Below are 27542 nucleotides of genomic sequence, written 5' to 3' on the forward strand. Positions count from 1 at the left end.
AATTTTTAAGAAAGCGACGGCGCAAAATTTTATGCATACACTTCGCCATTCGCTTAATTATATTTTATTATTTTATTTTATTTTTTTTTTTATTTTATTATTTTTTTTTTTTTGGTGGTGTTGCTCCCATATCCAGGTTTTATTCTCTTTTATTTGTTTTCATCAACTTTATTATTTTTCTTTCATAAATATAGGAAACTAATAAAAAATATTATATTATATTATATATATTAAATTGTGATATTTTATTATGCTTACTGCTTTTAAAAATAAATGCATATGAAAATATATAATACTTCCACAATGATATATTTTTTCCAATAAATAAAAAGAGAACAGTTATAATTTCTGAAGAATGTATAAAGAACAAAAAAAAATTGAAATAGTAATATTAGCGTAAATTATTATGGAACAAGGGAATAATTTAAAGCGCATGAGCAAAAAATAACTACTGCCGTCCAAGAATAAAATAAAGCAAAATAAAAAACATATTGAAAAAAAATATATATATAACAAATTATTCTTAAAGTCTATAAATACTAAAATATAGGTTAATCATATAAATATAAAACAAAAGAGATAATTTAAACGTTTATTAACACCATTTAACGTCATACAAATTTATGTATATCTGATAGAGTTTATGAATATATTAAAAATAATAATAATAAATCCATATAATATATAAATTAGTTTGTTTAGACTAATTTCCATTTTATAAGTGAAAGAAATGCTTTAAGAATTATCATAAAATTGACAAAAATGCATTTAGATACAGATCAAGTAAACGGTAATGTTGGCAATATTCCTGATGAGGGCTATAGTAGAAATGATAGTCTGGTGAAGAGTAAAAATTATAAGCATGAATCTATGCATGAAAAAACTCGAGTTATTATTAAAAATATTCCAAAGTATATGAATGAAATTGATTTGAAAAAACATTTTTTTAAAATGAAAGGAAAATATGATTTTAAAATAACAGATATAAAAATAATGAAAAGGAAAAAAATAATAAAAAATAAAGAGTCATACGAATCGAGAAAAATATGTTTTATAGGTTTCATAAGTAATATAGATTGTGAAAATTTTAAAAAATCATTTAATAATACATATATTCATACAAGTAAGATAATCATAGAAGATGCCTTTTCTCCAATATTATCAAAAAATAGTAATACATTTCAATTGAATGAAATAAAACAATCTGAAAAAACGAATAAAAAAGATAAACAAAATAACACAGTAAAAGTTATAAAAAATGATCAATTTATAAATAAAATGACAACAATAAAAAAAACAAAAGCGGGTATGAATACAACCCGAAGCCATGTTATATTTATAGACAAGGATGCCGATCTCGAGAAAGTTAACGAATTAAATGGAGCTGAAAATGGAGAAAAAAAAAAAAAAAAAAAAAAAAAAAAAAAAAGCAAGAATGCTAACGAAAAAAGTGAAGCCATAAATGGAGGTGAAAATAATAATATTAACAATATGGATATGGAAGAGAATAAGCTCGAGGTAGAGGAAGAAAATGCCCTTGATTGGCTAAAAGGTATATCTAAAGATAAAGAAAACGGTAAAGCAAACAATAAAGGAAACCCTGAATTACTTGAAAGTGATGATACAGGAAATGAGAACGAAATAAGTTCCATGGAAAAAGTAAAACCATTATATTCCGAGCCAGAAGATATAGATGACAATGATAATATAAACACAGGGAAACTTATAATTTTTAATCTTCCTCCTGTCGATGAACAGGATGTAAAAAGTTTATGTGAACGATATGGTCCAGTAATAGATGTATATATATTTAAAAATACAAAAAAGGGAAGTAAATATATATGTTTGAACGAAAAAAATGATCAAAAATCACGAGAAGACTTTTTTATAAAACTGTTAAAGGAAAATAACGATAATGCTTCAAGTGGAAATAAAAAGGGTAGTACTAAAAAAATGGCAAACTCTAATAATACGAAAGAAGAAAATAAAAATGAAAGTGAAAATGAAAATAGTAAGAACGAAAATAATATAACCAATATTGATCTCACAAATGTTAAAACGTATGCTTTTGTTAGTTTCGTTTTTCCAAGTTCTTGTGAAAAAGCAAAAAATAATTTAAATGAAACTATTTATAGAGGTAAAATATTAAGCGTAAAATATGCTCGTGAGAAAATAGATAATTCTGAGCATTTAGAAAAAAATAAAAATAATATATTTATTAAATTATCTAATGAATCTAAGACATCATATAAAAAAATTTTGGAAATTCAAAAAAAAAGAAATTGCCAAAATGAAAGTATTTGGAATATTTTGTACACAGATATCAATTCAAACATTTATAATTTTTGTAAAGAAACAAACTGTGATCCTCAATCTATATTAAACATAAGAGATAAAAATATCGCAGTTAATGTCTCATTAACTGAAACTTTTATAATTAATAAAATGAAAGAATGGATAAGAAAGGAGGGAATTGCTTTAGAAGCGTTTGAGCAAATATACAAAAAGGAAAATTCCAAACCGGAAAACGATGAAAATGATGAAACTGACAAAGTGATAAAATATAAAAGAAGCGACGATACAATAATTGTTAAAAATTTATCTATGCATACAAATGAAAATGATATAATTAATTTATTTAAGAAGCACGGCATTTTAAAAAAAATTAGTTTTTCTCCTTATAAAAATATAGCTATATTACAATACGAACAACCGGAAAATGCAAAAAAGGCTCTTATATCAAATTCGTATATACGATATAAAAAATTGCCTTTATATTTGGAATGGGCACCTATCAATTTGTTTGAACAAAATAGTAAAAATACTGAAGGAACAATAGAAGAAAATGAAAATTCTAATGATATATCATATCAAAATAATGCCAAACCATATGATAGCGAATCAAGTGATGAAGAAATTACTCACTCTAGTATTTATATTAAGAATATAAATTTCAACACAAAGGAAGAAGATTTTAAAAAATTATTTGAGAAATTAGATGGATTTATAACATGCAATATTGTAAAGAGCAAAAAAGTGATAAAACAAAAACACAAAGACAATAAAAAAGACAAAGAAAATGATAAAAATAATGATAATGAGGGAACTGGTGATAAAACAGAGGAAGAACATAAATATATATCATTAGGATATGGATTTGCGGAATTTAAAAGTAAAGAACTAGCTATTGAAGCTATAAAAAAATTAACAGCAACTAGATTAGATGGCCATGTTTTAGAATTAAGCTTATCTCATAATAGAATTAAAAAAAATAAACAAGCATATAAAAATAATGAAGAAAAACAAGTAATTAAAGATAAAAAAAAAATCACAAAAAAATTACTTGTGAAAAATTTAGCTTTTCAAGTAACTAAAGAAGAATTAAAAAAATTATTTTCTGCATTTGGTAATATTAAAAATGTTAGAATACCTAAAAATGCATATAATAGAAGTAGAGGGTATGGGTTTGTTGAATTTATGTCCAAAAACGAATGTCTTGCTGCCATAAACGCATTACAACATACCCATTTATATGGAAGGCATTTAATTATCGATTTTGCTAATGATTTGATATTTGATCAAAATGTAGACGAGTTTGATAAAATGAAAGAATCACAAAACAATCCCAACCAACAGGGTAAGGATGTCATAACCTCAGAACAGGCAAAAAGAAAGGTAATATATGAAAATGAAAAATCTGAAAAAATTAGCGAATCAAAAAAAAGGAAAATTATAGGTAGGCTCGAAAATGTATAATATGCATTATGGCCTCCGACCATTTTATTTGCAATCCTATTTGAATTAAATGTTTTATGTAGTGTATATAAACATTAAAAGCAAATGCGAAAATAAATTATGAAGACACCAATTTTACCAAGGATACAAGAAAGACTATTAAAACTTTGGAGGCGATTTATTCCCAACAATATTAATTAATTTGAAATGAGAAAGAATGAGAGATAATTTTAACAAATAAAAATATGAGATAAAAAAAAAATATTTTTTGACAGTATCATTTAAGCATAAAAATTATGAAAAATAAATTGAAATCTATAAATAATGGGAAATTTCAAGGAATAACACTAAAAACAGCTAATTAATGTCCATATACATATGCATTTATATACATACATTTATATATTTTTTTTTAGCTATAGAATTATTATGTTTAATATGTTTCATCTACTTCTCATTTTAAATATATGAAATTTTCATATTTTGTTATAGTAATATTTTTAGTGCTATTTCTTTCAAATTTTGTTTAATAAAAAAATAACGAAAAAAATAGCCTTTCTACAAATACATATATTTTTTTTTATTTATATGCCTCAATTCGTTATGGGGATAATTTGTTGACAATTTTGTATTTTATTTTTTTTAAAGTAAAAATTTTTTCAAACATTTTTGAAATTTATAATGCTATTAAAATGTAGATCGAGCTTCGCTCAAAAATATAAAAATAAATTACCCAATTTATAGAATAAAATTTTCTCCTTTTCATCACTTCATGATTGTAGTTTGTGTTGACTAAAGCATTTTTTTAATTTTATATCATTTAGCTATTTTTTGCATGTCATTTTTGATATGTTATAATAAATTACCCAATGAATTTATTTGTATTAATATCACGCCGTTTTATTAATTGTAGGTTATTTGGTACAATTTATTCGGGCTTGTTTGTTTGATTATAAAAAAATAAGTCTAAACATGTATTTATGTTAACATGTATTTTACATATTTTTGCGATATAATGACTTAACAAAAATTGTCTGTTATTATTAATACGTATATTTTATTATACGCGTAGTTTTGGGCTACTTATATATTAGTGGTACAATGTAAAAGTATATATAAATGTTCATATACATACACACATGTATAATATGATGATTTAAGTAAAATTAGCATGCCCCATTCGAATAATAACAAAAAATAAAATCACGCCAACAATAATAATAATAATAATAAGATTTATTATGAAATATAAACTCCTATTGGTAATAGCATTAGGCGTTTTTTCCTTTTTATCCATTTCCAATTGTTATATTATAAAATACATTAACGTGAAAGGTGAAAATAATTTTTTATTTCATAAAGAGAAAAAAAAAAAAAAAAAAGTTTATGTAAAAAATGGTTGGCATAATAGCTCGAAAAATGATTGTAGAAAAGAGAAAAAAACATCTCAAATTTTGAGCTCATTTATATCAAATCAAAATTCAGGTGATGACACAAAAAAAAGTAAGGAAATAAAAAACTATATCTTTAATATTAATCCTAATTATAATGAATATGATAGCAATAAGGATGAAGAAAAGGAGAAAAGTAAATTATCATCAATATCAAAATTGAAAAAAAATAGTCAAACAATTATAAATGAAAAAGAAGACGATACTGAAACTTCTAAAAAAAATGATATGAAACAATGGAAAGACGATTACAAAATAAATAATTCTATATCAAATGTATCTGATCATAATTATTTAAACAAAATAAATGAGAATAAAAATGTTCATGTAAATAATCACTTCTCATGCATTAAAACATCCCATGATGCAACTGAAGATGGAATAAGCAAATCAGAAAATTCTTATGGAATGGAATGTAAAAATAATATAGAAAAATATGATAAAGATAATAACATTGATTATATAGCTGGTACGGATTTGGATAAAAAATACGATATAAATGATCAAGGGAAAGAACATAGAAATTCTGAATCTGAAAAAGAAGAAATGGGAAAAAATAAAAAATATAATGATTTAAAGATCATTAGAAATTTACCATTAGTATCAATTATAGGGCGACCAAATGTAGGGAAATCTACGATATTTAATAGACTGACACGTAAATTTCAAGAGGGTAGTATAGTTTTAGATAAACCAAGTACAAGAGATAAATTTTATGGAAAATCAGAATGGGATGGATATAGATTTGAGGTTGTAGATACGGGGGGATTAATATTTGAAGATGAAAAATTTTCTAAAGAAATCAGAGATCAAATTTTATTAGCTCTTGAAGAGTCGTCTGTTGTTCTATTCGTTGTTGATGGTATAGCTGGCGTGCATCCTATTGATCTTGAAATATGCCGATTTCTCAGAAAATTTATTAAAAAAAAATATAACAAAATAATTTCGAAACAATCTAAAAATGATGAATATAATAATGAATCAAAAAGAGAGCTCCTAAAATGCGCTCAGAAAAAAACATATTGCAATAATATTGGCAGTAATAATGAAAATGTAGTTGATAATACACTCCAAAACTGCTTATCCGACTCAAGTAATGAAACACATTGTAGTAAATCGAGTGTAAACACAGAATTGAATATATCACAAAACGATGAATATTTTTCGAATGATATAAATAAAACTGAAGAGGAAAATTCAAAGCAAAATGAACTTTTAAAAGTTATTGTGTGTGTGAATAAATGTGAATCTTATAAAGACGGATATATTAAAGCACAAAACTTTTGGGAATTAGGATTTGAAACTCCATTCCCATGCAGTGGTATACACGGGAATGGGCTATCTGAAATATTAGATGAATGCATAAAATATATAAAAAAAGTAAAAATAAATGAATTAGAAGAAGAAGAAGATGAAGAAAATACAATTAATATTAGCTTTATCGGGAAACCCAATACTGGTAAATCTAGCATATTAAATAAAATATTAAATTGTAATCGTTTTATAGTTTCTCCAATTGCTGGAACAACTATAGATTCAATTGATGTTTTAGTTAAAGGGAAAAATGATAAAAGAATGTATAGACTTATTGATACAGCTGGTATACAAAAAAGAAAAAAAAATGTCCCGTTTAATGAAAAAACGAAATTTGAATATTTACTATTTAATAGAACTGAAAAAGCTATAAAAAGAAGTGATGTATGTGTACTAGTTATTGACTCTTTTAATGGGATTAGTAGCCATGATATAAATATAGCAAGAAAAATATTGGAAGAAAATAAAAGTTGTATAATTTGTTGTAATAAATGGGATTTAATATATAATAAAAATGATATATTTAATGACACAAAAAATTATGTACTTAATCTTTTAAAGCCTATAGATTTTTCTGATGTTTTATTTATATCAGCCAAAACATCACAAAGATTATCAAATATATTTCAACATGCAGAAGAAGCTTATAAAAATTACACACGACGATTAAATACTAATACTTTAAATCAAATTATAAAAGAAGCGCTTTTGCTTCGGCCCCCTGTCCCTATAAAAGGAAAAACGTTAAATATATATTATGCTATTCAAGCACATGTTAAACCACCTGGATTTGTTTTTTTTTGTAATTCTGAAAAATCCACATACTTAAATTATACTAAATATTTGGAAAATAGAATAAGAGAAGCATTTAATATACGTGCAACCCCAATCAAAATTTATTATAAACAAAAGAAAAAAAGACGCCTTATGAAAAAATTCAAAGATCCAGATAAATATAACCTTGATATTCAAGATATTCAAAAAAAATTTCTAGAAAGCCAAGCTCAAAAGAATGCCATCAATGATTCCAAAAAGGGGGTGTAAAATCGTTTCACCAAAGAACCAAAGTAAACAAAAATTAAAAGAAAATGCTTATGCATATATATTAAAACTATAATATGTAAAATGAAATAATAATTTTTAAACTTTTTATTTTTTTTCGTTTTTTTGAAACTTTTTTTTATATATAATTTATTTTAAAAAAAAAGCTTCCGAATTTTGCAATTAATAGGAAGAATAAAACATTATTCAAAAAATTGATGCAAAACGGGCATGTATATGCATTACTCATATATTTGAAACTGTTATTGTAAAAAATAACTAAAAAAATCGTGAAAAAAATATATGATTAACCTTTAAAGATAAAAATATAGGATTAAAAATATATTATGCACATGCATAGGCATGTCCACATATTCCCATATAAAAAATATTTAATTAAAATTGAAAGTAATCCTTGTTATAGAATCTTGTACATTATCCAAATTTAAATTATTGTCTCCTCCAATATCTTCAATACTTTTAAATGATAAGAAATTGTTATTGTCATAAGTTTCTCTTACATTTTTTATTAAATTTCCAATGTGATCATCTGATGCATTTTGACTACTATTATTATTTATTTCTTCGATTTGTATTCTCTCTTCTTTATTTGAACACTTATTACAATTATGTTTTAATATTATGTTTTCACTATCATATTTTGTATCATCACAATTGATACCGCCTTCGTAATTTCTATAATTGTAATTCAAATCGTTTATTTCTGGAATTGTTTCTTCATTATCAAGAATCTTATTATCACCACATCCAATTATACCAGTATCCATCAGGGTTGAATCCACTTGGGTATCTATCAAATCAAATTGTTCTTCAGAGTTAATTTCGTGATATGGATTTTGTATTCTGCCTAAATTTGATTCATCTTGATTTATATCATAAAATGTATTTGATTTTTCAAAAAGTAATAATTTTATATAAAAGCGGACTTTTGAATTTTCTCCTTGACGTTGTGGATCATTTTTTAAATAATCAATTATTTTTTCATAATTTATAATTTGATTAATAAATTTTGAAAAAGAGAAATTATCTTTATCATATACTGTATTTTTTAATTTCTTGGTTTTAAAAAATCCATCAACATTTTCATCATCTGTTTCATCATTTTCACTACATGATGATTCAAATGAATCACAATTATCGACTATTTCATTAGTTTTTTCTTTCTCTTTATTTATTAAATTTTTTCTTTTCTCTTCATAATATTTATTATACATACATCTATTAATGTTGTGTGCATTTTGAAAATCACTGCTATTATTTTTTTCGCAAAAAGTATAGTGTTCTTTGTTATTTGATATATTAGTATCATAAATTTTTTTAGAGGTAGTTTTATTTTTCTTAGTAATTTCTTCTTTATAGTATTGGTTTGTGGGGATGTTTTCATAAGTTAAGTTGAGAGGGCCATTCTCACATTTTTTCTCATTTGCATTTATTTTTTTTAATTTGTTTTTTTCTAAAATATTACAATGATCACGTTTTCCAAAAACTGAACTACTTTTATTAGATTCATGGCACTTTTTAATGGCCTGAATTACACTTTTTGTATCCTTTTGTTGATTATTATAATTTTTTATAATTTTATTTGTGTGATGGTGTTTCTTGTATATATCTCTTTTTATGTTTTCTGTAGTAATTCCTTTAAAATTTTCTAAATTAGCTTTAAAATAATTAATCATATGCTCATTAATAAAATTTTTTCCTTTAACAACAATTATAATTTTTTTTAATTTAAAATTTTCTGATTTTAAAAAATCAATAATATTTTTAAAGTATATATTTGGAAATATAGTAATGTAATAATTTTGGGGATATAATAATTCAATTTTATTTATAGTGTCTGAAAAATTATATAACACATTTTTTATGTTATGAAAAACTAGCCGTTCAGTATGATCTGATTCATAATCATTAAAAGAGTATAAACTTTCATAATTATAAATTCTTAAAAGTTCAATTGGTGGCTTTGCCCAAAATGGTAAATCGGATAAATATGAAAAAAGGGCATAGAATAATATATCATGAATTAGTAATCTATAAGAAAGTTCAAGGCCTCTTAATTTGGGATTTAATATTGGATCTTCGCATGCATATTGTAATATACCTGAATCATATAGGGGTAAACAAAATTTTGGTAGTAGGCGCAATAAATATATATAATCATTAATTGGCTCGAAAACAGTTTGAATAGTAAATAATTTCGATGAATTATAAAAAATATCGATTGTTGGAATAGATTCATAATAATTATCATTTACTATCTTATCTCTAGCATTATATACTGGGTTAAATGTTCCAACTATATCATTTTTTTTCCAAATATCTGGGGCATTTTCTGGCAATTCAATATTTCCCTTACTCCATGCCTCATTTCCTCTATTATTTATATTGCTATTATTAGCGCGTTCACAATCATTGTGTTCCCCTCTGAGTGTGTGTAAGACATCGTTATTTCGGGAATCTACTTCCACGATTTTTCCACGCATCTTCAAATCGTTTATTTTTTCCCATGCTCGCTTTTGTCTATTTATTTTTTCCTTATTAAAAGAGGCATCTGGTGGATATACATCCTTATGAAGAAGTTTCAAATTAATATATTCATTTATATTGTTATTTACTTCTAAACTCTCCTTTAAATTTTGGTACTTAAAATTTTTATTCAAAAAATAAAAGTTTAATAAGGAAAAACATAATTCATTCTCTTCATTTCTGATATTTTTTAATAAATTGTTTATATCTTCCCTATGTTCACTATTATTACCTATGTCGTAACAATGGATTATTTTCCTTTCATATTTTGTTTCATTGTTTTTTTCGGACCCCCAATTAATCATTTTTTGTTCCCCATTCGTTCTTTATATGCGTGAAATGTAGGAAATTTTTTTTTTTTTAAATTTCTTAAAGCGCGACAATATATAATCTCAATAGAAAAATGAAAAATAAAAAATAAAAAATGAAGAATTTAATTACAAAACGAACGAAACTAGCACGTTTATCATAATAAACAAAATAAAAAAATTAGTGAAAATTTTGGGGAATAGGAAAATAAGTGATGAAAAAAAGAGAAAACAAAATAAATGCTTCAAAAATTATTTAACAAAAGTTACACCATATTTTCATTTAAATAATATATTATCTTTCAACAAATATAAATATTTTTTGTTATTATTATACATATATATTTTTTAAGAAAAAAATAGAGAATAATTTAATATGTTGTAAACTTTTAGCCTACTGATAATATATATAGTATAATTTTTCCGATGTTTTTTTTTAAATGTGTGCACGCTAATTCAATTTCGTATAACATAGTATAACATATATGTTTTTATTTTATTTTATTTTTTTAGGAAGAAAAATGAATTAATAGACTTATATATTATTTAGTAATTTCATTTTTTTCCATTTTATTTATTTACATATATAATGATTATATAAATATAGACATGTGCTGTATATTTTTAATAAAGTTTATTTTATTTTTTTAAGGAAAAAACTAGCTAAAATGAAAATTATATCGTTAAAAAAAATTGTCTATAAAATGAAACACTAAAATTAAAATTGCATTTTAAGTATTTATTTTATGCTCATATATAACAATTTAAAACTGTTCCACATACTACCTATTATTTGAAACAAATAATAAATGATGCATTATATATTGAAAATTATTATGCATAAATATCATTGCAATTTCTGCAAGGATTTATAAGTATATAATGCCAAACGGTAAGACCGTTTTAAATATGTCTATTATATATGTATATATATATATATAATATATATATTATACCCACATTTTTCGCATAAAATATTCATATCAAACGAGGCATTATGCGCTAGATAACATATATATGAGTTATACCACTCTTTATTCAGTATATACCTTCCAATATTCATACATTGTTGGAATAAAAATAATGTGAATAAGAAATTTACTATTCCATTGTATGCTATACACTAAGATAAAATATATCCAATACATATGTTATTTTAAAGCTTATGGAAGAGGATGTAATAGCTTTTAAGGAATAAATCTATAAATGTGTTTCACACAATCTTATGAAATATCCTAAAAAATATATATAATATTGTATTTTTTTATATGAGTTTATTATCCTCATATTTTGTTCCCTTTAAAATATTAATTAAAAAACTAACAATATTTTATTATGCACATTTATATGCATTTTATCGAGGATTGCACCTTTTTTTTACAATGTTTTCATTGTAAATTTTAATTATAAACTGGTATAAGAAAATAAATTGACGCTTTAAAGGCTTAGCATATTACGCTATTAAAAAAATTGCAATGTATATATTTTGTGAAATTTGGTTATTCCTTTCCTATTATTTATAATATATCCAGTATAAAAATAGAGTTTTGCGTTAAGCCATACATAATATCATTGTAAAAGAAATCTATATAATTCGCTTATTACCAACAAATGAATCTTATTAAAATGAATAATGCCTAGAAATGATTGATATTTACAGTTATATAAAATATGAGAGTTATTACATTAGTTTTTAAAACGGTATAAATTAATATGCTTATATATATAAAGATTATAAGTATTAAATATTGTGCTGGTGTTATTCACATTTCATATATAAAGCTATACTATTTACAAATAATCGAGGTAAATTGAAAAATTAGGGAATCAGTAACATATTATAGTCTATGCCTTAATTTTGAAATTATTTTACAAAATATAGTGTTTTTTATTTTTTTTCATAATATGCAAAGATTTGCACAGAAGGTGTGATACGATCGAGGAGTGAAAATAGGGTCTTATTAATTTTTGTTGATGCGTATGTTTTATAATCGCTTTTTATTATATAAAAATGACCTTGCCATGGAAAATATTATAATACCTATGCATGCATTAATATAATTTACATATATAAAGAGGGAATTTTAAACGCTTCATAAAAACGGGTACATCAAAGAAAAGGTACCAAAAGAAACTTTATTTTAATTTTATAAATTTAGATATTTGTACTTTATGTAAAAAATTTGTTTATTTTATAGCAGTTAGAATAATATTGCGAAAATTGTAACATTCTATTTTATACATAACATTTATACTTCAAAAAAGTATGCATTTATAATTTTATTTTTTTGGGAACAAAAATTTAAAAAAGTGCAATATAGCATCATCATGATATATATTTTATTATTTTTCGTCCTATCAAATAGCACTTCTATATTGTGATTTATAAGGAACAGTCATATTTCATATAAAAAAATACTATTCGTTTTTATGGCATAAACTACATACGAAAAGTATTTATATAAATAGTCATGTGATATTTTTATTATGCACAATAAAATAATGATGGTTCCCTACATTTTGTATTTTAATAAATTATTTTAAGTTTTCAGCATATTTATTCATTAATTTTATGCATAAAACAAATATAAAAATTTATAATTTGTTGATAATAATTATTTTCTCACATTATTATTATCTTAATTTTTTATAAGAAAATATGAAAATTAAATAAAATTATTTATTGAAATAATGAAATTATATATAAATAAATTTAACTTAACAAATACAATTAATACTATATCAATAGAATTTTTAAATATAATTTAAAAATACAAATGCGATTAAAATATAATAATTACTTTATTTAATTTTTTTAAAAACATTAAAATATATTATATTTTCGTCGTTTTTTATGCTTTATTTAAATGCAATATAATTTTTACATAATTTTTTTTGATGAAAAGAAACAATTTTTTAAATAATCTTTTATAAATATTATTATATAATTATACAAATATATGATATTTATTTTTTTGAATTTTTGTTGAATTTCTTTCGCTAATTTATTACAAAAGAATTTACCATTTTATTCTCCCGTTTTTTAACTGTTACATAGTAGTTTTATATCCTATATATATAATATATTTTTCGTATAATTAATGGATATGTATACTATTATCATTTTAAAAACTTAAACAACATTAGAATATATTAAAAATATAACCCAATTACGAATTATTGTTATGCTAAAAGATTACTTTTATCCGTTTAATATTACAAAATATTTTGTATTACATTATAATTTATTTTTTATTTTCTCTTTCAACTGATTCTAATCACATATATAACTAGTGATAAAAATTTAAATTGTAAGCATTGTGTGCATATAAACATTATATATATGCATAGTCGATTTATATTTTGGATGTGGTTGTTTATTAATAATTAATACATATAAATATAATTTATAGTACAATATACATATATTATATTGTATGTATGCGTTATTCTAATACTAAAAAAGAAGTGATAAACCTACATATGTATACTATATATACATAGGTTTATTTTTTTCCATGTATTAATATAAAAATAACAAAGCTAATGACTGCTACAATCGACGACTTAAGTGAATTGAGATTCCATAATTTTCAAAATCGCAAAAAATACAATTGCCGTTTAAGTTTTGCAAATTGCGCGAAGAGGAATAATAAATATAACAAAGTTAATATTAAAACAACATTAATAAATAATGAAATAATTGACGATGATAATGAGGAATTTATAGATAATAACTTAATGCGGAAATGCCACAATTTTAAACTATGCAAAGGTAATGGGGTGGACAGAGTTGGCAACTATCGCTCATATAATAAAAAAAAATGTGACTATGACCTTGAACGAGATGATACATTTTGTTCTCTAACGGATATAGACGACATTATAAAAAATCGTGATAATAAAAATATATTTTTTTATTATAAAAATAAAAGTTTAAATGATTATAAATCATGTTTTGAGAAACAGCGTAAAAAACGAAAATGGTTTCAATTTAAAAAAAAAAAAAAAAAATACGAATTGGATGAAGGAGTTAAATATTTAAATGAATCAGTATGCTCAAATTATAAAGAAGCAAATAAAAATGTGAAATTAAATAATTCATCTGCTAAATATAGTAAAAATCATATTTTAAATTCAACAGTTAGTAGTTTAAAGGGTATTTCAGGATGGATGTTTTAAGATAATTTATAATAATACATACAAACTTATGACCAATTGAAGAGTATGAGAGTAATAATTTCTGTTATATATTATATTCATATTTAGTTAAGCACATCAGGCTGGTCGTGATATACAAAACATATATTTACCCTTCTAAGGTATTGACGATATAGAGACAAGCCATTTAATACATTTTTTTTTGTTTTTTTTAATAATTTTAGATATAATATACTTATTTGTTTTTTATATATGCATATTACATATTTTATTATATTTTATTTTTTGCTGGGAAGTTTCTCTTTTGGATTTAGGAGCATAAATATTATACGATATGCTATCGTATAATATATATTTATATATATTCTATACACACAGAATGAATTGTGCGTATAGTATTATGTTGGATGAACATCCACCTCCCTTTCATAAAAAAAGGTTATATACCAATATTTTATAATACAATATACATTATGCATCCAAAAATCTTTATATATTTCTTTAATAATTGTTTTATATATATGCATATATATAATTAATTATTTTTTTGACGGCATTGCTTTTTTTCATATTTATAAAATATATCATAACGCATGTATATATTTTTATAAAAATGTATGTCGTATTTTAAAAGATTACACCGAATGAAAAACATCCAACAATATAGAATCTGTTCAAAATTAAAATATTTATAGTTTTGTTAATTTTATTAGTATAAAAATTTTAAAATAATGAAAACGAATTTGCGAGCATTTATTTAAGAGTTCTTCTTATTCTTTTAAAAGTATGCAATCGCTTTTTCCTTTTTTAAAGTAAGAACAGTTGTATTCACTAATGATCGGTAATACCATGTCCACTCGAGTATCCTACATATAATGTATATATATATGCATTGCATTTATGGGAGTTGTAATTTTTTTGGTATATTGTATTAGTTATTGGATTTATTAATATATTCAAAATTGTATTAAGCAATATTTCCGAATACCTTCTATAAACAAACTCCAGTTTTATAAAACAATCTAACGAAAATTTTATTGAAGCATTAGTAAAAAATATAAACAATATATTATCATTAATATATATTTCGGCAAAGAAAAAATATGCAGAAAAATTATTTTCACGTAGACATATTATTATGCTTATATGCACATGCATGTTTATATAGTCTCATATTATCTCAGAAAGGTATATATTTTATAGAAACATATATATTGCAAAAAAGAAAAAGAATAATAATAATTTCATTGAAATATAATTTTTTAAAATAATTATCACATTATTTAATACAATTGATAATATTTTTTTTAGTCCTTTGTCATATAGCATAAATGGAAATATTCGCTTGCATTTATTTATATATAAGCATACTCGAATATCATATATGTATTAAACAATATTTTTGATGAAACATTTTGTGAATATTCTATATGATTAAATATAATTTTTAATAAAAAGCAATACTGATAAACATATGATATTTTTATAATAAGTTTGCAAACAAAATGGAAAAAAAAGACGAAAATTATTATTTGTGGAAAATAATAAAAGATTTAAATATGGTAGACAAAAAAGAAAAGATGGTTTACAGTAATATAAAAATAAACAATTTAAAAATGAACAAAAATAATTTACCAAAAATAAAAATAAGCAAAAGATATGTTGAAATAGGATCCTTAGGAATTTGGAAATTATCAAGCAGTAAAAATAAGTATGATATAAAAAAATTAAAAGATAATGATGCTAATACATACTGGCAATCATCGTCCATAGGACCCCATACAATAACAATACAATTTTTAAAGCTTACACAAGTTTCAAAAATATTTTTACTTTTTAATTATTTGCTTGACGAATCATATACCCCTTGTGAAATATTAATAAAAATCGGAAATGATGAGCATAACCTTGAATATCTTTGTACAGCATATTGTGATATAAACAAATATTCTTTGGACGATCCATTTTGGTTTGTAATTGATTTAAAAAAAATTAATTTTTTTTCATTTTTCAGTAATTATAATTTAAAAGTTTTAAAAAACAAAAATGTATCCATATATTGTCATTGCTTGCAAATATGTATATTGTCAAGCCAGCATTATGGCAAGGATACACGAGTAAGGCAAATCAAAATATATGGTCCTAATTATTCTGTTTACAAATACGATAAAATGATCTTACAAAAAACATAGTGGAATGCGTATGAATAAAGTGAAAAAAAAACGAAAAGAAAAAATGTAAAGAAATGTAAAAAAAAACATTTTTAATTTTTAAAGTTAAAAAGATAGCCCATTTAATTTTTTAAGTGGTATGGAAAAGTATGGGCATATATGCTTATGTGTTTTCTCGAAATTTTTATTCTATGTACTAGGGCTAAATATGTGTATATGCATATTTTATTTAGCTATATATTTATTAAATTTTTCATTTTTATCATCAATTTTTCACGATTTATTTGTTATTTACAGTAATATTCATTTTCCATTTGCTCTAAAATTTTTAACCTATCAGATAGAGTTACATTAAATAAATTTTTGTTTATATTTTTTAATCGTTTTTCCAGCTCATCTTTTATATTGTCTTCAAATATTAATGAATTAACTTTTTGAATATTTTCGCTACTAATTTTTTTTTTTTTTTTTTTTTCATTATACCCATTTTCTCTCGATGAAAAATTTTCAAAACTACAATAATTTTCTTTACTATTATTACAAAAAATTGGATCTTTACTATCATTTCCATTTTTATCACTGGCAAATTCTTCTTTAAAATTATCATAATATATATCTTCCTCATCAAACCCATTCATTTCATCATCACCATAAATTTCATTTCCCTCGTTATATGAATAGTCTATATATACCTCATTGTCAAAATAGTCATTGTTACTTTTGTTGTTAGACAAATCAGCTATACTATTCTCTATACTATTTTCTATATGGTCATTTATATCATCGTTATAGTAACGGTTATTACTTAGTATTTCGTCGATATCATTATTAGTATTATCAGTAAAGCCAATACTATTGTTTGAATTTTCATCAGGATAATCTGACATTTCTTTTATCGTATCTGCATCTGAAATAGATGAAAGAAAAGAATTTTGTTCATATTCATTTGAATGATTTCCATAAGCATCCTCCAGCACAATAACATCTGAAGTATCAACATTATTATTTTTTATATCATAAAAATAATCCATATAATAATTTATATCTAATTTTTGATCATCCAGAATATATAGATCGTACTCATAATTTTGTAAATTTTTTAAACCTTCTTCATTATATTTTTTATCTTTCGTTTTTATATATTTATCATGAATTGAATTATTTCGAGTTTTATTATCTGAATTATCATTTAACAAATTTACATCGATTATTTTGTATATTTCCTTTTCTTGTCCCTCAAAATCAACATATTGAACATTCTCATTTACAATTTTATATTTTTTTAAATTATTTATAACTTCTTTAAAGTCTTTTTCATAACTTTTTAATGAATGAAATTTTCTCTTTTTCTCAGCATATGATAAATTATTATTACTCGAATTATATTCTTCATGTTTTAAAAAAATATTAATACATTCTTCATTTTCCTTATTTATGTCTACATCTGGCATTACGGTATCAACATGTTTATAAAACAATCCATTACATATTCTCTTATTTGATTTTTGTATATAAATTGATGGTATAGCTGCATCGTCAATTTTTCTTTTTAATCTAATTATAACTTTTTCTGATTTTTCTTCATTTTTTCGTCCCTCCTGTTCATTGTCGCTTGGTCCAAGTTCTTTATGCATTATTCTTACTTTGTGACCAAGGGATATATGCATATCTATATGTGTTAAAAATGGACCAGTTTTTTCGCTTTTTATTATTTTACTTTTATATTTTTATTTAATTTGTTTTTTCCTTTTCTCTTTATGCCTATTTGATAATTGTTACAACATTATTGATCAGCTGTTATTTTATGAATATTTATTTAAATCCCTTAAATTATAAATTATTTTAATGGTTAATGAGCAACTAGGGCATGTTAAAATATCTTCGCCATTTAAAAGTTTCTCTAATGTTGTTTCAAAAATGTCACCACATGGGCATGGATAAAAAAATGTTTTGGTATGTTCTTCAAATTCAAAATTTTCTAATTTTACTTCTTCATATATAACATCAAATGTTTCGCTAGTCGTAGTTTTATTTTCAACTATCATTTTTCAAAATATGCTATCAATAAATATATATGTATAAAATGTATTAAAACAAAAATTCGGAATGATCTTGTTAACATTAATTTGCTAAAAAATAAATATCCTCGTCATGGCTATTTTAATAGAACAAAAAAATTATATATTTTTTAATATTTATCGATTTATACAAATATTAAATAAAAGAAATTAAAATAAATTATTAATAGATATATGCGTGTATATATATATATATATACCTATGTATCACTTTATTTATTTTTTTTATTTTACAATTTCTATATATTAAGGAAACGTTTTTTCTTGAGCGTTAATTTATGCAATCAATTTTTTTTAAAACCCATTTCAATCTGATTTGATATATTATAGATTGTTAAAAAAATGCACACGTATTTTTTTTAATTGTATAATTATTCCGTAAAGAAATTAAGAAATCAGTTTTATTCTTTCCTTTACATTAACAATTTTATGATAATGGGCATATAATATATATTTTCTGGGAATATAAAAATCCGATTATTTATGTTTTTCATAATTGCCAACTATTATATATATAATCAATGCATAGCATAATTTTACATGGTACCATGTGATTAACCATTGGCACAACAATTTAAAATACTAAAGCCTTCAAAAATTTAATTTTTTAAGTGTAATTTCATTTTTATATGTTAATTTTTATACATAATCATATATATTATACGCATTCAAGCATTCATTTTTTATGTACATGTTTCATATAATTGAATAAATATAACATATAGAAAACAAAATAAAAATTCTGCAGCATTATCAGGATATATACGTTTTTTTACGCGTATAAAAATGTTATAGAATAAATATAAAAACACACATACATATATATTTATATATATCCGTCCAGTTGATACTTAATAAGGGCTTATATATGTATTATTATTCAATTAAATAAATAAATATATATATATATATATTTTTTTTTTTTCCTTTTTCTATTTTTGTATGTATATTATAATTTTGTCCATTCGAACGAAATTAATACGTTTTTATTATATTAAATTATAACTCATTTATATACCAAAAAAAATTGTAAGTCTAAACATATAACCCATAATAAAAGACTATAAATTTTGTATATTTTTCATAAATGTAATACATATGTAACCAAGTTAAATAAACGGATTAATTTGATATACTCATATCAGTATATATATTTTGTATAAATATAAAATTTATATAGTTATATATGTATACCTTCGACATCCTTATCAACATTATTATCAACTATTTATAGCTTATAACATAAAATAATAATGGCAACGACATATAATGTTAAGCTAAAGATATACGACTTATCCCGTGGAATGTAATGATACAATATATATATATTTATTTATCTATTTAGTAATAAAAATAGAGTACCTTTTTATATACCCAACTTGTTTCCCTTTCATTTCCTTACTATTATTTAATATATCGAAAGAAGTTTCGTGTTGGGTTTATCCATATTTATTTGCTTTTATTTCGTCATACTATTATTGCTATTATAATTGACTTGAGTTTTATTTTTTACGATAGGGTGAAATTGTGGTCTCCGCTTTTAATTGGGAAACAAATTGGTGGGGTTTGGCATACAGCTGTTTTGATATATAACATGGAATATTTTTACGGTAAGAGAATTATAAAAACATTAGACATATGTTATCAATACCTTCTACCAATGTCAATATATTTGAAATGCCAAAAAATGTATTATTGTCTTTTTTTTCTTTTCTGTTTTTTGTCGTGTTCATACAGGTGGAGGGATAATGTGTTTGCCTCCAAACGAATTTGAATCACATTATAACATAAAACCAGTAGAAATTATAGATATGGGAGAAACTGAAGTAGATAAAACATTTTTTCATGATTATCTTGATGGGATTCGACCGAATTTTACTACAGATAAATATAATTTAATTAATTGGAATTGTAATAATTTTACTAATGAAGCTTGTAATTTTCTTCTTGGAAAAGGTATTCCTCAATATATTTTGAACACACCTTATGAAGTTATGTCAACACCTAAAGGAAAGTTAATATTAGACATGATGCAGTCATGCCAAACATCCATTGCGCCGGGTATGGAAAACAGTTCCACAATTAATAGTGAAATAAAAAATGATAGCATTAGTAATAATAATGATAGCCAAAAAAATAATGAAACTGAATACTCTAAAGTCCCTAGTGTATCTATGGATAATTTTTTTACGGGGAATAAAATAAACATTATATTTGAAGATTATTTAAAAAGTGATAAGTGTGATTCAAATGAAAAAAAAAAAATTTTTAATTCATTAAGTTCATTTTTTAGAAAATTAATTAATAATCTCGATATATTACAAAATAGGATTATATATAAAAAAAATAACGAAATATTTAATAATGTTTCAAACGATTCAGAATATAATAAAATATTATCTTATATTGGATTTGTTAAAGGATACGTTGAAATTGATGAAATAAATAATTTACAAGTTTTTACACTTTATATAGATTCAAAATATAATAAAAATTCCCCCACTTCAAAAAATATCGATTTATTTATAAATAAAAAAATATATTTAAAAAGTTTAGATTCATCTATTTATAAAGTAGACCTTTTATCTTTTAAAAATATTTCTGAATATGTTCTTGATAGTAATACAAAAAAAACAAACGTTAATGAAGTTTATGTTTTTTTATCAGAGTATTTTATAAGCAACCATTTTGATATTACAAATAGCAAAAATGACAATAACAATTTTAGAACTATAAAAAGTGCAATTAGTTCAGATTTGGAAACAGAAAAACAATATTTGATCAATATATATGAGCTAGTGACCAAACACCTAAATTTGTTATAGATATGTTTATAGCAAAAGAAGGAATTAACATGACTTCGTAGAGAAAAAAAAGTAATATTATCATTATTTTGCATTAAAACTTATATGGTTAAACAGAGATAAAGGATAAGTATTGAAGTGACATAATACTATAACCAAAACTATGTAATTCCTAAAAAATGTAAAATTAATATATGTATATATACATATAAACATTTTCAAAAATTATTTCAAATGTTATAATACATAATATGGACTATACTCACAAAATTAATATTAATTTTATATTGTATAATCCTACATATTGAAAAGTTTTTATATTTTTATGTAAAAATATCATATTAAAGCGTTAAACAAATTTTTTTTTAAATGACTCATATTTTTGATTTACCAGAAATAAATATATAAATTTATTTTATTAAGAAATAATTTTTTTATTTAAAATGACAAATTCCTTTGCACTATATTATGTGTTATATAGAGATATATAAACGATGATGAAAGAGGCCCATGTTTGATTATTATTATTTTTTACCTCAATTCAGCGAAGAAATAAGAGAAAAATGTTATAAAAAGGAAAAAAATAAAAAATATATATAATATAATAAAGATAAAAATTATATTATTACACATCATTTATAATTTTTTTTGATCATTTTTTTAGTAATAACATATTTACAACAAATTTTATTAACAATGAAAAAAAAAAAAAAATAATAAAGCCACAATTTCATTTTATCTTGTCAATATTTAACCCCTTATGAAATTTCAATAGAGATCAAATTGTAGAACTGTTGTAATTTATTTTTTATATTTTATTTTGTTCTGTTTTATTCTTATATTTTTTATCGAAAAATTACCAACATTGGGTGTAAGAATATTTTAATTTATGCGTATATATTTATGAATAATTTTGTGAATTATGAATGCCAAAAAATATATATAATATCAATTTCGAATAACAGCATGGGGTTTGCTCACAGAAATAATAATAAATAAAATAAATTAAAAAAACATTATTATGAAAACTAATTTTTTGTTAATTATCCGATGGTGTTTGCCATTAACTAATTTTATTTATTTTGTGATTATTTTTTAAATAATTATTTTATTGTTTTACCATTTTTGGGTTTTACATAAAAAATATAATACTTTCGTACAATATTACACATATATATGTGTATGATCTTATATGTGAGTGTGTTGCTTCATTTGCATGGCATGCTCATAATATTTCCAAATTAGCATGAATTAAAAAGAGGGTACATAAATTTTGACCCATATTAAGTATTACGTGAAAAAAAGGAAGTAGAATAAGTATAAAAATAATAATAAAGGAAAAATCATAAATTTATTGATTCGTCCTTTTTTATAACAATTGTTTGAAAATGATAAAAATGGGACGATTTTCCATAATATTAATTTCGTTTTTCTTGACATTGCACCAAGAAATATTGGGGAAAATTGATACGAAAAAAAATGAAGATCCAGTTGTACAACTACTTCAAGCAACCCAAAATTACAAAGTTGTAGTATTAGAGCCAGAATGTTTCATAAATTCAAAGACACCAAAATTAATGAATAGTAGTAATTATAAAGATGAAGAAAATTTCGATAGGAAAGAATTTTTAATGTACAATTATATCGTTATAAATAATTATGAATTTTCGAATGCAAAATCATTAGAAATATATTCATCAAAAGAAAAAAATATTACAAATTATTTAATTTTAACATTTTATATTGAAGGCTTAAGTTTTTTAGTTAATAAAAATTTTATTTATGACATTTTTTTACATTTAAGTACAGCGGGGGACAATAAAAAGATGGAGTGTACTAATAAATATTATGATGTATCTTTATTAAAATCTATAGATGTTTTAAGTCCGTCAGAATTAGAGATATTATCTGATCCTATAAAATTTACTATGGGAACAGAGTCTGGTAGTTTTAGAATTAATATTACACAAATGTTTATGAATGATACATGGAAGGCTTTTATAAAAAATAAAATATCTTTTCTTATTAAACCAGAAGAAGATTGTTATGTATTATTAGAAGACAAATTGAATAAACCCACTTTAGTTATTGAAAAAATGTCTTCCTTTTATACAGAATGGGGAGAATGGTCTCAATGTACTATGGAATGTAATCATCCAGATAATGTTCAAATTAGAGAAAGACGATGTATACATCCAAACGGGGATTGTTTCAAAGGAGACTTAAAGGAATCGAGACCATGCAATGTTCCTTTACCTCCATGTTATTCGTTATTTGAAAATAAAGACTCCTCAAAATTAAAAATTACAATAGTTGCTTTTCCCATAATTATTGTTATATGTGTATTTATTATATTATATCGAATATTTTATTCTAAAAAAAGCACAGAAAAAGAATTATACGAGAATGTAGCTGGCCGATTTATGTATGAATAAGGTATTTGTAGGAAAAAAAATGCACACAAACTGAGCATAAAAAATTTCCTTATTCCTATTTTCTCAATCACACTCTTTTTCATGGGGTATATTTATTGAAAATTTTAATAATCTTTATATACTTTAATATTCACCATATTTGTTCTTTTATGATTTTTGTTTTCATCAATTATATTACTATATTAAAAAATGTTATATTTTTTTAGTTATATTTGTTTTTTAGTTTTACATTAGTTCTTTTATTTTGTCATTTTATTTTATTATTTTTTTTTAACCTATTTTGAGTTGTATATGCTTATTACTAATTTTTATTTTTGTGTCTCTTATGCACAAGGTTACAACTTTTTTATGTATTTTTCTATTTTATTTTTTTTGCGCTAAAAATTCGATGCAATTTTTATAACTATTTGTTTTGTTCATAATTAATCAAGCTATATTGCCTTAATTTTTTTTTTTTAAATAACTATATTTCCTATATATGTACCAATTACAATTGCTCATTTGGTATAGTAAAAATGTTTGTTATATATTTTTAGTATATATATGAAAATAAACAGCCTATGTACAAATTTAAACCTTCACCCTTTCGTAAAACAAATTCCAAAAAATATCAATTTACTGAAAAAAACATGTATATTTATTTATATATTTTATAAGAAAGTAATGGCTTTAATTTGGGCTTTTTTTTAAAACCAAATATCCAATTCCATATTGTTTTAACTCATTCTCGATATACATTCTTATACTTAACTCAAAAAATATTTATATATTAAAAAAAGACAGGAAAAATAATAACAAAAATTAACATATTATGAATTCATATTTAAAAAAATTTTGTTTTATATTAAAAAAGACGATAAGACACAAAACGTTCACAAATTATGATATTGTCACAATTGTAATAAATTACATATGCAAAACGTGACTATTTTATTTTTTTTAAATAATTTTATTTATAAAAGTCATAATATTCATAAATTAATATAAATAAAATATCAAACTAATTTTTTAAAGCTCACCAAAATTATAATTTACTTTTTATGATAATACTGATTATAACATTTGTTGTAAAATATTTGTTTACAGTCTTATTAATAGGTAACATGTTTTAAAGATTAATAAGTGTATATATTTTTTTGTACATGTGCAAAATGTAATTAATTAAAATGTGTGTAAGGTGAAAGTGAAAACTTATATAGAGAACTATTTACTAATCGATCTGAAACAAATAAATTGTTTATTATGCCCTCCCATAGGCATTTATGTACTTATTTTCATAATGTGGTTTGAATATTAAATGTATGATATTCCATGAAATATATTATAGTTTAACATGTATACATGAATATATAAATATATGCAAATATGTGAGAAAAATGTGTAATGGTATTATATATTAGTATTTACCAATAATGCAAATTATATTTATAACATAAATTGTTTGAAGAATCCACAAAAGGAAATAAAAAGCATGGTTTATAATTTATTAAAGCACCTATCCATAAAATTGATTTATATCTTACTGATAATAAATATATCTGGTTTTCAACTAAGAAATAAAATTCCAACGATAAAAGAAAACGAATTTAAAAATGATCAAGCTAAAATACCAATTCATAAGGTAATACCTTACTTTAGCAAAGAAACTGTAATATTAGAAGGCAATGAAGTAAAAAAAATAAATGTTGAGGATAATATATGTTCAAATTCAATTAAAGACCGTGAACATTTAAATAGCCCATCAAGTATATCGTTCGATCTTGAAAATGAAGCCCACAGTATCGATATAAGGTATGAACATAATGTATATTATCATGCAATAGAGACTTTAAAATTTTTGAAATTTGGTGTATGTAATAAAGTATTAAAAATAAAAATTCCTATAACTAACGATCTATGTGAATATGAAGCATTTAGTAGTTATATTTTAAAAGTAAAATACTTAAAAATCATAAAAAGTGAGAAATTGCTCCATGATATGTTAAAAATTGGAAAATTTATTTTAGTAAAAGTAAAGGATGATTTTATATTAAGCACAGACATAGCTAGTTTTAACAAAGATGAATATTTTGTGTTCAGTGGGACAATGAAAAATAGTTCAATACTTATTGATATATCAGATTTTATAACAAAAAAAGTATGCCCTAAAAATATTACCCCCCAAAAAAGTGATAATAATCCGGAAAAAATAAATCGAGAGGAGGGAAATTTGGATATAAAAAAACATATTACATTAATTTTTTTAACGTCTCATTCATTGAGTGGTGTGATTATTTTTCCCGAGTTTCCACCAAACGTCAAAGATATAAAACACAAAAATATTAGAAATATTGTAAAAATAACAAAATGTAAGTCTCAAAAAATTGAAAGTTTATGATCTTTCATTTAATCAATACAATTTATTTCATTTTTTTTTCCTTGTGCAGCTATAAAGAAAGAATACATAAATCTAGAAATGATGTCACCTTGTTATAACGCATGTGCTGATAACCTTTCATATCAATGTAAATATAATAAATGTACAGAGAAAGATACAGCCTTTTGTGATAAATATTTTTACATAAGTTTTAACAAATGCTTACCCACGGCATGTGAAAACATACTAAATGGTAAAAAAAAATAATATAATAGCTAGTTGCAAAATGAATGTACAAAATTGTTAATAATTTTGTCTATTTTGTTCACACATTTTAGAGAGTAATGCAAATGATAAAGATGTAAACAATATGCTTACGGAAAAAAATGATAAATATAAAGAAGAAGAAGATATATATGGAAATGAAATGATAAGAAGGGGAAAGAACAAAAAATTGAGTATCTTTATGTGGATAATAAATAGTAAATAGCTAAATTTAAATCATAAAAAAAAATAATATGTCTATAATTATACTTATTTTGTTTGCGAAAATATGTAATATCTAAATACTTTAATAAATGTATTTCTAACCATTTTTTAATATTCAGATAAAAACATTTCTCTCGGTATACTAATATTTTTTATTTTTGCAATAATATTTGGATGCCTATATTGTTATTTTCGGTAAGTTCTTTTTCCAGCTAGTATATATTTATTTTCCTTTTTTATTTTATAAAATGCATACAAAAATATAGAAAAATAAACACATTTTTTCCCTTTTTTGTAGTTCTATGTTGAGCTTTCATAATGATGAAGAATATTATGTATCAAAATACAAATAGATATAAGATATTATAGTTTTAAAAAAAATGTTTGTGAATTTTTTTTTTTTAAGTATATCATTCTATCTTATACATAATTTTTTGAATTAATGCATTTAAGAATTATTTTTTTATTTTTATATTATTATTTTATTTTTGTAGTGCATTTCGTTTCTGTTTGTGGTGGTAATCGTAGTCATTACCCACTTTTGGAGAACATACAAAATTTTATACAATAATATATTTCATGAAAAAAACAATTTTAATGTTTTCTTTTAGAAAATTTCTTTAACTTTTTAGTATGATATAATATATTTTAA

At 22.5% G+C, this 27542-nt stretch overlaps 10 protein-coding genes across 10 annotated transcripts; 7 read left to right on the plus strand and 3 right to left on the minus strand.

Annotated features, from left to right (window-relative positions):
• Positions 1 to 762: 762 nt before the first annotated feature.
• PBANKA_1432800 (multiple RNA-binding domain-containing protein 1, putative) lies at positions 763 to 3756 on the plus strand (the record flags this gene model as incomplete). Its single annotated transcript, XM_034567680.1, has 1 exon — positions 763 to 3756. One exon carries the CDS (start codon positions 763 to 765, stop codon positions 3754 to 3756), a length of 2994 nt encoding a protein of 997 aa, XP_034424153.1.
• A 1220-nt stretch (positions 3757 to 4976) lies between these two features.
• Positions 4977 to 7544, plus strand: PBANKA_1432900 (GTP-binding protein EngA, putative; the record flags this gene model as incomplete). The annotated part of the gene is made up of 1 exon (XM_034567681.1): positions 4977 to 7544. One exon carries the CDS (start codon positions 4977 to 4979, stop codon positions 7542 to 7544), a length of 2568 nt encoding a protein of 855 aa, XP_034424154.1.
• A 389-nt stretch (positions 7545 to 7933) lies between these two features.
• PBANKA_1433000 (conserved protein, unknown function) lies at positions 7934 to 10393 on the minus strand (the record flags this gene model as incomplete). Its single annotated transcript, XM_034567682.1, has 1 exon — positions 7934 to 10393. One exon carries the CDS (start codon positions 10391 to 10393, stop codon positions 7934 to 7936), a length of 2460 nt encoding a protein of 819 aa, XP_034424155.1.
• A 3549-nt stretch (positions 10394 to 13942) lies between these two features.
• Positions 13943 to 14578, plus strand: PBANKA_1433100 (conserved Plasmodium protein, unknown function; the record flags this gene model as incomplete). Its single annotated transcript, XM_034567683.1, has 1 exon — positions 13943 to 14578. The coding sequence occupies one exon, from the start codon at positions 13943 to 13945 to the stop codon at positions 14576 to 14578; it is 636 nt and encodes a 211-aa protein (XP_034424156.1).
• Positions 14579 to 16062: 1484 nt separating this feature from the next.
• On the plus strand, positions 16063 to 16749 carry PBANKA_1433200 (anaphase-promoting complex subunit 10, putative; the record flags this gene model as incomplete). The annotated part of the gene is made up of 1 exon (XM_034567684.1): positions 16063 to 16749. One exon carries the CDS (start codon positions 16063 to 16065, stop codon positions 16747 to 16749), a length of 687 nt encoding a protein of 228 aa, XP_034424157.1.
• A 266-nt stretch (positions 16750 to 17015) lies between these two features.
• PBANKA_1433300 (conserved Plasmodium protein, unknown function) lies at positions 17016 to 18362 on the minus strand (the record flags this gene model as incomplete). Its single annotated transcript, XM_034567686.1, has 1 exon — positions 17016 to 18362. One exon carries the CDS (start codon positions 18360 to 18362, stop codon positions 17016 to 17018), a length of 1347 nt encoding a protein of 448 aa, XP_034424158.1.
• Positions 18363 to 18530: 168 nt separating this feature from the next.
• Positions 18531 to 18773, minus strand: PBANKA_1433400 (diphthamide biosynthesis protein 3, putative; the record flags this gene model as incomplete). Its single annotated transcript, XM_034567687.1, has 1 exon — positions 18531 to 18773. The coding sequence occupies one exon, from the start codon at positions 18771 to 18773 to the stop codon at positions 18531 to 18533; it is 243 nt and encodes an 80-aa protein (XP_034424159.1).
• A 1286-nt stretch (positions 18774 to 20059) lies between these two features.
• PBANKA_1433500 (PPPDE peptidase domain-containing protein, putative) lies at positions 20060 to 21631 on the plus strand (the record flags this gene model as incomplete). The annotated part of the gene is made up of 3 exons (XM_034567688.1): positions 20060 to 20112; positions 20325 to 20416; positions 20544 to 21631. The coding sequence occupies 3 exons, from the start codon at positions 20060 to 20062 to the stop codon at positions 21629 to 21631; spliced, it is 1233 nt and encodes a 410-aa protein (XP_034424160.1).
• A 1367-nt stretch (positions 21632 to 22998) lies between these two features.
• Positions 22999 to 24045, plus strand: PBANKA_1433600 (thrombospondin-related apical membrane protein; the record flags this gene model as incomplete). The annotated part of the gene is made up of 1 exon (XM_034567689.1): positions 22999 to 24045. One exon carries the CDS (start codon positions 22999 to 23001, stop codon positions 24043 to 24045), a length of 1047 nt encoding a protein of 348 aa, XP_034424161.1.
• A 1471-nt stretch (positions 24046 to 25516) lies between these two features.
• On the plus strand, positions 25517 to 27243 carry PBANKA_1433700 (conserved Plasmodium protein, unknown function; the record flags this gene model as incomplete). Its single annotated transcript, XM_034567690.1, has 5 exons — positions 25517 to 26393; positions 26472 to 26654; positions 26740 to 26883; positions 27010 to 27085; positions 27189 to 27243. 5 exons carry the CDS (start codon positions 25517 to 25519, stop codon positions 27241 to 27243), a joined length of 1335 nt encoding a protein of 444 aa, XP_034424162.1.
• Positions 27244 to 27542: the final 299 nt, after the last annotated feature.

Source organism: Plasmodium berghei (genome assembly GCF_900002375.2).
Source record: "Plasmodium berghei ANKA genome assembly, chromosome: 14".
In the NCBI taxonomy this organism is placed as follows: Eukaryota; Apicomplexa; class Aconoidasida; order Haemosporida; family Plasmodiidae; genus Plasmodium; species Plasmodium berghei.